This window comes from Anoplolepis gracilipes, chromosome 8 (assembly GCF_047496725.1).
Source record: "Anoplolepis gracilipes chromosome 8, ASM4749672v1, whole genome shotgun sequence".
Classification (NCBI taxonomy): Eukaryota; Metazoa; Arthropoda; class Insecta; order Hymenoptera; family Formicidae; genus Anoplolepis; species Anoplolepis gracilipes.
In genome coordinates this window covers 2,480,652-2,492,802 of record NC_132977.1, presented here as the reverse complement: position 1 = coordinate 2,492,802, position 12,151 = coordinate 2,480,652, and the positions used below count along the sequence as shown (strand labels likewise).

The window sequence follows — 12,151 nt, the reverse complement described above, 5'->3', positions numbered from 1 at the left end:
TTTAAAAAACTTTGCTCTTTCATATATGTCTACAAATATCGATACATCAGCAGTATTCTACATTGCATTAGAAAAAAAAGATAGATTCGTATTTTAAAACTATGTAGGAAACCTTTATTCGTATTTCTTCCGATTTTCTAGCTAATCTATCAGTTAATATATATACTTGCTGACAAGGAAATTAAATTTGCATTTTACTAAAAGAGCCCGCTAAGCAATCTCATGTATCTGCATTGTAATACGACGCGCACTGATTTCGCGATGAAGAAATATTTTAATCGAAGAAGATAATTAAAAGTGCGGGTAACAATATTCGCGATTCTAACCGTGACATATGCGTTACAAACATTTTTATATGTACATCAGAATATCAATTTTGATGTACCAATTTTGTAACTTTTATATATATATAAAGAAAAAAAATTGCAAAAATTATATATATATATATATATATGTATATATGTACAATTTTTGCAATATTTTTATGAATATTCCGTTCATGATTGATGTAAAATTATTATATACGTATTAGTCTCATGATTATAATGTATACATCGTACATATCACCGATACGAGAATCGCGTTAATTTCTCACGAAAAACATTTACATCCATTTATTGATATTTGGATTTTATAAAACCGGGATCCTTACGTATTTCTATTTAACAAGCAGTTTGCTCGTATCCTTTAACGTAAAAATATAAATTGCGCGGGACTAAAATGCTATCTTGGATAAATCTAAGCTTTAAAAATGCTTCATAAATGCGCAATGTCTGCCACCCTCTTTCTCTTCGCCGAAATCGTTTACAGAATCTTCCCCTCTCTTCTTCTCTGTTCATATTCAAATTACCTCGTCTCATTATCATCGTACAAATACATTGAGAAGGATAAACAACAAAGCAGCGATACACGACGAACTTATTTTTTTCTTTATATCTTGGTTTATTTAATATGTATTTTCTTATATAAAGTGATGTCCTACTAAATAAAAGTAAATGAAAAAATCACCAAACAATAATGTTAATATGTTCATTAAAATTCTTCTTCTCGTTAAGGCAACTAATTTGTTTAGTCTCATTTTACATATCTAGAGTATATATTTATATATTTATATATTTATTTATTTTTATATTTGTATATTTATAAAGTATATGTAAAACACTAATATGTGGTTATTTTTATTTTCTTGTTACAAGCCTTATATTAATTAGAATATAGTATGTATACTTTGTATATTCTTATATACTCTTGTAATAAAATCGATTATTCCGTATTTCGGATCTAGAGATAATAAATATATATCTAATGTATATTGTTAGTACAAGAGAAGTGCGTGCAGAGGGTGGCAGCGGGGTGCGCATTTGGGAGTGCTATTGTTTCAAGGACTCTCCAGTCCTTTGTCTTTATACCGTCTCACATGGTGACATTCAACTGTATTGCTTTAGCGTCCACGGAACATGCTTGCTGCTGTTGTGTTTGTTGCTGCTGCTGTTGCTGCTGCTGTTGTTGTTGCTGCTGCTGTACTTGTTGTTGTACCTGTTGTTGTACCTGCTGCTGTATTGCCTGCAGTTGAATCGCATTCTTATCAACAGTCAATGTCTGTTGCTGCTGCGGTTGTTGCTGCTGCACTTGCTGTTGTTGCACTTGCTGCTGCTGTTGAACCTGCTGTTGTTGCGCTTGTTGCTGTTGTTGTTGCTGCTGCTGTGCCTGCTGAGCAGCAGCTTGAGCAGCTTGTCTTTGCTGCTGTCTAAGTATACTAGGTGGTGGATCCATATGTTGACGTTGATGTAGTAACAAATGATTCTTTTGGAAGAAAGCTTTGCCACATTTATCGCACACGTGGGATCTTATGTGACAGCTGCCGTCTGTGTGGCGTCGTTGATGTTGTGACAAACCATGCTTCTGTGCAAAGCCGCGACCACAATCAGGACAAATGTGTGGCTTAGGTTTTGGTCCTGTTCCCACTGGCGGCGACGTTTGAGTTGCACCGTGCATATGACTAACACCAGGCGTTCCTATCGGTCCGTTCATCTGTATAAACATTTTATTTATTATTTATATGATTTACACTTTGAATTTTAATTTCTTTAATTTTTAATTTCATAGTAACATATCTTTACCCAATATTTCAGTAATTTATAAAAGAGTGTTTTAGATAAAAATAATTCTTTCTCTAAGATAAAATTAAGTATACGTTTAATAAGGTAAGAATAATGTAATTACTTTCTAAATTGAGTTTTCATTGAAAGAAAAAGTTAAAATTTACATTATTTCCAAATACCTCTCTTTATATAAACGTATCTTGAATTACAGAAGTATATATCATTACCTGATGAGTTGTTGGAGTGTTTGGGGTAAGAAAATGTGCCGGAGTTTGTTGGAAGGCGGCTGCTAGTCCACAAAGGTCTGTTACAAGTGTTCGATCACCAGTATGTAACCTTTGGTGTAGATTTAGAGCTTCCCGATTTGGGAAGTCAAGTCCACATTCCCTGAAATGATAACTTTGTTAGAAATTCATACCGCTATCTTACCAAAGATGAGATGGAATATATACTCTTGGTGTTTATAACAATAAATATGTCTTTTTCTCTCATTTAACTGTAATGTTAAAACTTAAGATGCATCTAAAAAATAAGAATAATCAGATACGTGAATAAATTTAAACTTTTTTATTACATATAATGTCTCACCTGCATGTGAGAGACTTCTCATCAGCATTTGTATTGTTATTATGAATTTTTGAGTGAGCGACCAGGTCTGCCTTTCGAGGAAATGCTTCTCCACAAACAGTGCAAGCATAAGGTGTTTCACCTGTATGTAAGCGCATATGAGCTAAAAGTGTTCTCTTCTGCAGAAACTCCTTTCCACAGGCAGTACACGAGTGTGGAACTCTGCCGTGCAACCGACCGTGATTAACCAGCTCAAACTTCCTCTGGAAAGTTGCACCACAATCATGGCAAACAAACGGATGTAAGCTGCCATGGAAGCGTGAGTGCATAGTAAGATGATCTTTTTGAGAAAATGATTCTCCACATTCTTCGCAAACGTAAGGTCTTTCTCCCGAATGGAACTTACTATGCGTCACTAAGTGACGTTTTAGAGGAAATGCTCTTCCACATTCTTGACAGACGAACGGCCGTTCCCGGGTGTGTACGCGAGTGTGTGTTACAAGATGATGTTTTAATGTAAAAGATTTTTTACATTCGCGACATTGGTACGGTCTCTCGGCGCTGTGCAGCAGTAGATGCGTATGAAGACAATGCTTGTGCGCGAAGCTCTTGCCACAGTGAACGCAAATGTGTGGCCGTTCTCCAGTGTGCACTCTCGCGTGGGTCGTAAGATGATGTTTCAGCAGAAAAGATTTCCCACATTCGGAACAAGAATACGGTCGTTCCTTCGGCACACGAACCTGACTTCCCATATCCTGTTGTTGTTTGACTTTTGTTTCGAGTTGCGTCGTATTCACATGGGTGAGAACATGCCCGAAATGAGCAGTACTGTCCGTCTGACTCGTCGCCACATTATTCGCCCCGGTGGCTTGATTAGACGCAGCGGCTGCTCTCTTCATTAAAATTTCATTGCACTCTTCTGCCGTAAGCTGTATTGGTCCAAGCGGTGTCATGAAGTGCTTACTCATGGCATGCTTATCGGTTGTTGTAAAAACTAAGGTGTTTGAGAACAAGGAAGGTGGAGGTGTGGGATGTGCCGCGTCGCAATTGCATCCACCTTTGTCACATGTTAATGAAAATACATCGTGATGCTTTTTAGTGCGAACATGAGTACCATGAGTTGTTTGATTATGCGCTCCCCCTGTATGGCCATGATGCGTAGTGGGTGTTTGCTGACAACTTTCGTTCATCGCAAACATTGGACGACGATGAGTGGTAGCTGCAACCTTCGCTGGCTTGATGTCAACCTGTATTTTCTGACTGGAGCCTTGATCCTGATTATTATTAACGGCATAACTGATATTCGTCGCGAGTTCGCTCTGGGCATTCTCCCGGGTCTCGGTCCCCGGCCCGCTGAAGGACCAGGTGTACCCACCGAATCCAGCACCCGCATTGCCAGGAGTGGTACACATATTCGTCAGAGTTGTAATGGATGGGTTAATCTGCCTTGACGTGGTACTGGTTGTCGGCTCCTCCGTTTCTACCACGGCATTTTCCGCGCCAACCCTTTCCACTACAACAAACTGTTCCGTAGGAAATATTTTGAGAGGTTCCAAATAAACGTACCCGTTACACTCCAGTATCACGGCCTTGGATATCAAATACAGGTGTCATATCTGTCAAGAGCGGCCAGTAAGATAGAAATACCACAACGATTACAGCTTGCAGACTCGGATGATTCACAGGACCCGGCTACTAGGCTACCCAAGTACCACGTTCAACGAGTGCACGTCGGAGGTGCAAGGTGGTTAATATATACTCCTCCAATGTATATCATAAGAAGGTAATCGAGCGTGCTCCCGAGGCGCTCTCGCCGATCTCGGGATCGCGACGCGGGCCCCGGGAGGCGATGCGATGCGTCGCGTTGTGAGAGACGGGGGGCTTTATGCGGGACGGGGCGAGTGGAGCATCAGTGTAATATATCGGAGCAGGCGAGGAGCAGTTTCGCCGTTTCCGCTTATCCCAGACTCGATTTTCGTATTGTTGCCGCGCCGCTAGACATGCGCCAATAGAAAAAAGCACGCCGCGCTCGGCTAGACGGGCTCTATCTATGTGTTGGAGACCATAAGTGATGAGACAGTCTCGTTACACGGTCCCTCGCTCCCGCGGCGTCCACTGGGTCCTCGGAAGACAACCTCCACCTACCTCCCGCGGCACTCCCACACGCTCACTCGCGCTCCGCGCACTTTTTCCACGTTTCCCGCTCACCGTACTCGCTACTCGCTTACACGCACGCACCGCCGACGGTCATTAATTTTACATAATTGCATATTTTATTGTCCATACCAAACTAGCCTCACAATCGGCCATTTTATTTGTAAACTACCAAAAAACAATGTTGCCAATGTATGCGCGATTTTGGAGGGAGCGGAGCCGCCGCCGATAGCGTCGCCGCGCCGAGCGCTTCCGTGATGGCAGCACTTTTCACTCTTTGCCGACAGCCCCGACAGCCGATGGCGCGAGAGCGCGAGAGCGCGAGAGCGCGAGAGCGGCAAATCTCGATACTTTTTTTCCGCCATATTTCAATGTCTTCCAACTCGTCTTTCCACCAGCCGATCGAGCCGCAATTCTCTTCCATTTCTCCACAAATATCTTTTATCCGCAAACCGATTGCACGCCTTCAACTTTTTATTCACTTTTAATTATTACAGCTACTAATCTGATAATTTCAAATTTTGCCCCGTGATATTATAATATATTTATAATATATTCTTTGTTACTCATTAAAAGTTGAACAAAGATAGAACGACGCTGTTTGGCGCCCTTAGTATACTTTTATCGCAAGATATAATGTTATTATGTATATTTTTTTTCAAACAAACTGCATCTACAACTTTTTTGCAATTGTGTCTATCTTGTTTTTATTTTACTATTTATCAACTATAATTGTATATTTTCTCTTTATTGTCTCGATATTTTGCAAATATAAAATATATATATATATATTATAATATGATGAAGACACCTATATTGTATATATCTGCGTGTCGCACGCGTGCATATATGTGTGTGTGTGTGTGTGTGTGTGAAAGGCAAATATGTCGAGGACGCTATCAGCCCACACTTGTGGTTATTATTATAGTTGTCATTGATTAGAAAGAAATGTTTTAATCTCGGAGAGAGAGAGAAAAAAAAGAAAATCAGATATATTTTATCCTCTGGAAGAATAGTCACGATAAATCGGTGCGAATCGGTCTATAATTAATAAAACATCCGCGAATAATTGGAATAAATACGAATCGGGCTGTACGATCGATATAGATAGATCGATCAGCAGTGCGGGATCAATCAACACCGATCGTTTTCATCATTTACAGCCGGTATACGACGGCGACGAGTTATGAGACGTAGAGGTCCCTCTAGAGGTGATACGAGGACAGAGAAACAGTTTCATCGGACGGCTGGTCATCGGACGACGCGGTAGCGCGAACTCAGCAACTGATAAGCAATGCCCGCTCGTTAATGGCCCGGCATCACGGCTTGGCAAAAAGCCAATGCATGCTTGTTAGAATAAGAATCTCGCAGTCGCGTCTATTCCATCTACCCGCATTCTAACGCGTTTACGCGTTCACGCGTTAAAATGTATATAACAAAGTATGTCAAATTGACATATAAATGACACATATTAAATATATTTTTTTCAATTACTACTATATAGTTTAATATATATATATATATATATACATACAGGGTACCCTGTAATTGGTAAAAAAAAATTTGCTAATGGCAGATTCGTTGAGATCATTTGGAAACGATTTTTCCTCATCGAAAATGTCGATACATCAATAATTTCCGAGTTATAAGCGATTGAAAAAAAGCGCTTTTTGCAAACTAAACTTTTTGGAGTTAAAAAATTACCAAAACTACATTTTTCAGTTAATTTCAGATAGAGTTTACTTTAATAAAAGTTGGAAACTTGCAAAAAATGATGACGTCTCTCGATATTTTCGCTGAGGAAAAATCGATTCTAAATGATTTTAAAAATTCTGCCATTAACAGGTCTTTCACCAATTACAGGACACCCTGTATATATATATATATATATATATATATATATATATAATGTTATTATATATAAATATGTATGATACGATAATTATAACGTTATTTTGAAAAAGAGTATATATTATGTTTGTCATATTATACGGTCAATAAATTTGTATTCTTGAAAAAAAGAAACAATTTTAAAATAATTTTAAATTAATTTTAAAATATCGCTAAAATACTTTTTATTTATAGGTAGCACGATATTTAAAACCTGTGGTTTCAAGTATGAATAAGCCAAACATGCGTGGTATCTGAATCATCTCACAATCAGCGTTCCTCTCATGATCCGTCTTATCGAATGTGCCTTGATTTGAAAAAATATTTCCTACTACATTTTCGGTCAAAGTTCATCATTACTTGTTTAATATGTACAACACGACAAATAAGATACAATTTTTTAAACGTACTTGGATAATATATGTATAGATATATGTTTCTAAAGATATCTGAGAAAAATCTTAAAAATCTCATCATCCTTTAGACATCTTTAAGATATCTTTTAATTTATTTGTGCTATCTGGGTATTACAACGTAATTTTTTACAAATATTGATTCCTTGAGAGAGATAAATAATTTTTTAATTTTTTTCCAAGAGAAACATATTAATTATTTTTTTTTAACCATAATTAGATGAGATATATTTCTTCTAGTCTAGTTTTTTTTTTTCAATAACGTGATAATGTTTTCTGAACTTTAATAATTATTATAATTATTCCTATACACATGTGCAATGTTTCTATATAACAATGATACATCAGAGAATTGACAATATTCGATACATTTAAATAGTGTAATGCTATTTCCAGCGAACCGAAAAATGCATAGCCGCTTAAAGCTTGTATATATATATATATATATATATATATATATATATATATATATATATATATGTATAGCAGCAAAGTACAACGGGCAGATGCGTTATTTATGTAGCGGTTCGCTAAGTACGTTTCGTTGTGCAATACCTTCGATTCTGACGATCGGGGGTTACGGATCGCCGACGAGGGTTGGTGTATCCTCTCTGTATTCTCTCTTTTTACAAGAAAGAGAGTCGACGCGCAGAGAAACGCGCGGGGAGGAGACCCGAATCCTGAGGCAGTGGACCGTGAATGCGATACCAGCTTCACGTAGTGCGTCAGTGTGGGAGGGGGAGTGTGGGGGATGGGGTGAAAAAGGGGAAGGGGAGAGGGAGGGGGAGGTGCCGTCAAACAACCGTTCGTCGATCGTCCCTTCTCGGTACATCCATGTACCCATCCCTGGCTTTCGTCCTCCTCGCGTCAGCAGCGGGGTGATTTGTACGTATCAATTATGTCTTCCCGCTACCAAGGGACCATCGATGACGTCGCTATCTCTCTTACGTCGCGAGCCAATGATTTTAACAGCGGGATTTTAACATTCGTCACATATCGTTGTTCATGACCATAGATTGCAACCCCGATGATTTAATTGTTAAATATCGTTCTGTCAGATATTTAATGTTTATTTTTATACGTTATATTGTAAAATTCGAGATACAGTGATTGTGATGAGTTTTGTATCGATAGTAATTTTATATCTCGTACAAAAAAAATTTTAATTGATAATCTATGATATATAACATTGATTAATATCGCATATCACTGTCTCTCTCACATAAATTTTTATTTAAAAAATTTCAACACTTAGGCATATAAATTTTTGTATATAATAGAGGGTGATGGATATAGCTATATGTAATTTTGGTGCTTGGTAAAAATGCCTACAGGCAATTAGCCGTAAGCTAATACCCTGAGGTAACCCGAGGCAAACCTTTGTCGTTCATCGGTGATAGAATAAATTTTCCAAACTTGTAACATATATTAATCTGTTTACCCAATCGTTGAGACACGATGGTTTCTACAGTGATAAAAGAGGCTGGCGCCGGCGGCATCCCTTTTTTCCGGCTTAATTAAAAGATGATTGCCTAATGAAAGAAAGGATCATCGATGGTCTCGAGAAAAAACGAGTTCCAATCTTAAACAAGGTATACATATACGGGGTGTCCCAATATTATCGTACAACTCGTTCCTCGGCTCTAGAAATTCTATTATTCCCTTAAATGCGTGTTCCGCTGCATCGATATGTATTATAAAAGCCTGCAGGAAAATCATATGATGCAGGCACAATTGAAATTACATTTCACGGTTCTACACACATTCCCAGGAGTGCTCTAGTAACATGGACACTTTGCGTACTGTTCATTTGTGTGAGAATCTATTCGCCTGGGACATTAGACACGCTTTTTCTATTCTCTCGAGAGAATGCAACGTTGGCTCCTTTGATCTGGCAAACGAACCAACTTTTAAGCTTTCGAGCACGCAGATGGTTATGATAATAATAATAATTTGATCCTCGGTCTCTGGTGTCCCGGCTTCTTCGCGCGCGCGCGCGCGCGCGCAGCGTGCCTGATGCATACCAATATACACACACACTTAATGAACTCACGCGTACGTCATACACGGCTACGTAAAGCTGACGACTCTCAGGGTCGATTGTGGACAATACGAGCACGGATGGAGTAGCTTCGAAATCGATCGAGAATTAATCCGCCGCTATCGCGTCTTGCAACTGTTGCCCCATTGTCTCATCGCGAGCCAAAATGAAAGGACGAAGGGGGAGAGAGATACGGATAAATTACTAGAGCAAGACGCTCGACTTTTCCTCTCTTCTTTCCTATTCTTCTCTTCGGGACCCTCGGCGTTTCTTCGAAAATCTTGACGCCTCTATATCCGCGCCTCTCTCCTCTATCACTCTCCACAGATATGTCCTACAGATTTTCGATTTCGCGTTGTAACGCTTCTTATTTTATATTTTATGTCTCGTTTTCATTTTTGACGTTTTCGTCTATAGAGCTTAAAATTTCAAGTCCTTTAAACGACATAATTCAAAAGATATTGATATCTACTTTTTTTTTTTTTCAGCGACTGACCTTGCGGTTCCTAAAGTCAACCGCGTCTATCGCTTTCAACGTATCATTTGACGAAAAGCAGCATACGACCCTTCTAACGCCTCGACCACTTGCGGTTTTAACTACCTTCGACGATCCCTCCCGAGTACCGAGTGTCGAGTGTGGCGAGAATTATGTAATTATTGCGCGGTAATTGTCGCGAAAAACGACGGTTACCTGAATGCCTTGAGTGTCTGGAGAAAAGCAACCCGAAAAGGGGGTCAACTCCATGACTCTTGCCGATGAGATTCCTTTACGAGGGTGTAAGTCAGTCTTTCATAGTTCTGTATATCATATTTTATATATATGTATATATATTGCATACTATTTTATATAATTATTTATATATAATTGCATCAAAATTTTACATATTATTAATTATTATTATTATTGTGTTATTGAGTTCTAAAAATTAATCAAAAATATATATGTATAGAATGTCTCAGACCAATTGCTCTCAATCGTGGATCGAAAGCAAGTATACGATTGGTATTATCTAACTCACTGGCAGATTCGTAATTAGCAAGGATGCGTTCAAAAGCTGCCGATACTGTCAAATAGAAGGTCGGCCTTTGACACTAGGACAGCTGGGATAAATTTGGTCCAGGCTTGCCTTACCATCCTCAAGATCGTGCATATAAAGACGGTGGTTCGTTCGCGGAACCCTCGAAAGCGAACAATCGCCTACGCCAAGAATTACCTCTTCACTCACTCGGAACCCTCGCTTCGTCTCGCCAAGTCTTCTTGCCATGGTTAGATTCCTTTTCTTTCGTTACACCTTCTTTTATGCCGTACAGTAGATGCCTTATACGCCATCAACTTGAAGTTGAAATACCTTTGAATCGAACGCATATCATATATCTTGATGCGTCGTAAAATTATTGATAATAGTATCTAAAATCAATTTTTTTTTTCTACGTCCATCTAAAATATCACGTAAGAAATTTATTATTTCTTATCTATTATTTATAACTTTCAACTTTATATTTTACAACTTTTTTTCATACGTATCTAAAAGTAAATGCGTATTTTTTACCATGATTGTGAGTCATAATTTACGCATAAATATGATGCGTTTGACTGACGAAAATATTTAATTTTAGATGAAGATGTACACGTTGTCTAGTGTACTCTACTCTCTACACTCTCCAGACTGCCCGCATCTTTTCGTTCACGGCCGATGCCGAGTCATAACTGCGAGGGATACAATAGATGGAAACCGCCGCCGTGTCTTTTCTCTGCCCACGTGTCGATGCTGCCAAATAATTTTGACCGTCGCAATTTCACTCGCGTAAATTAATTGATTAGATTCACAAAGTTGCGAGTCTATTCGATTGATTCATCATTTATCAAAGATTTTTCCTTATCAGCATTGTCGAAACTTGAATTTCTCTTTATCTATTATTATTATTATTATTATTATATCTTATCTCTTCTCCGTTGTCTAATTATAAATTATTACGCACATCTTCTTTATATAGAAATAATATATTCAACAATAGAGATGTAAAACTTGTCAGTTGATTCCTCTCTGCGTGACCACGTCCAAAATTATGATGCAATGTAATTTTAAAAGTAAAATACGCACATGTAGAAACGCACAATTACACGCAGAACCGTTCGCACGACATGCTGGGACAAAGGTTTATCGTGCGTTTCGCACGAAAAACGACCTTTGGCCATGCGCCAATCGCGGTATGATGTTTCAGAATTCGTAGCCAATGATGACAACCGCTTTTGTCGCACGGTTTTGCATAATTTATTATCGTCGAACGATTCACCGATGGCAAATGCCGTTTCGTACGATGATATAGCATTGCAGAGAGAAGAATCACAGAGAACGTATAGGTAATGTAAAAATTAACTTAATTTTTAAATAAAAAAAATATGTAAAACTTGCTTTTACATATCAACCTTCTACGCTCGTCATATTGTTGAGATTATCTAATTGAAATTAAGACCAAAGATATTAAGATTTTAAATGTTTTAATTTGACAAATTTTACATATTTTTTGATCACAAGATTGAGTTTTTCATCCAAAAAATTTAATTGGATTTATCCTTTTTCACACCATTCAATATATATTTGTAATTAAAGTGCTTCTAAATTTTATTCGTTAATTAACAGAAATTTGTGACGTTTGTTACTTTATTATTCTTTTAATTTAATTGATAAAAATATTTAATATTTTTAATCGCTTATAGATAAAGGAACTATTGTCTATGAAATATTCGTTAAAATCGGATTCGAAAAGATCAAAGCGTAATTAAAAATATACGTAAAGTATTTAAAGTTTTGAAAGTACATTGACTTATTTTAGAGTCAGTACGTTTCACGATTACAAGTATGTTTTACGATAAGTATAAGAAAGGTCGCGACCGATATATGCTGTATTATGTCACAGCAGATTTTTTTCACGATTCATCGTTACAGCGAAATCTCGAATATCGATGACCGCAAGGTGCAGTG

The 12,151-nt window shown here is 37.9% G+C and overlaps 1 protein-coding gene and 1 long non-coding RNA gene across 3 annotated transcripts; both read right to left on the bottom strand.

Annotated features, from left to right (window-relative positions):
* LOC140669081 (uncharacterized) lies at window positions 1-5,066 on the bottom strand. Of its 2 annotated transcripts, XM_072898582.1 has the most exons (4): window positions 4,236-5,066; window positions 2,691-4,182; window positions 2,330-2,489; window positions 1-2,031 (listed from the first exon to the last, which is right to left on the bottom strand). In XM_072898582.1, the coding sequence occupies exons 2-4, from the start codon at window positions 4,079-4,081 to the stop codon at window positions 1,414-1,416; spliced, it is 2,169 nt and encodes a 722-aa protein (XP_072754683.1). In that variant the 5' UTR covers window positions 4,082-4,182; window positions 4,236-5,066; the 3' UTR covers window positions 1-1,413. The 2 variants fall into 2 exon arrangements, with proteins under 2 accessions (XP_072754683.1, XP_072754681.1); XM_072898580.1 differs by having other exon boundaries at window positions 2,691-5,066.
* Window positions 5,067-9,878: 4,812 nt separating this feature from the next.
* On the bottom strand, window positions 9,879-10,851 carry LOC140669085 (uncharacterized). The gene is made up of 3 exons (XR_012047299.1): window positions 10,718-10,851; window positions 10,187-10,605; window positions 9,879-9,965 (listed from the first exon to the last, which is right to left on the bottom strand). It is a non-coding gene; the product is annotated as an uncharacterized lncRNA (long non-coding RNA).
* Between the last annotated feature and the right edge of the window lie 1,300 nt (window positions 10,852-12,151).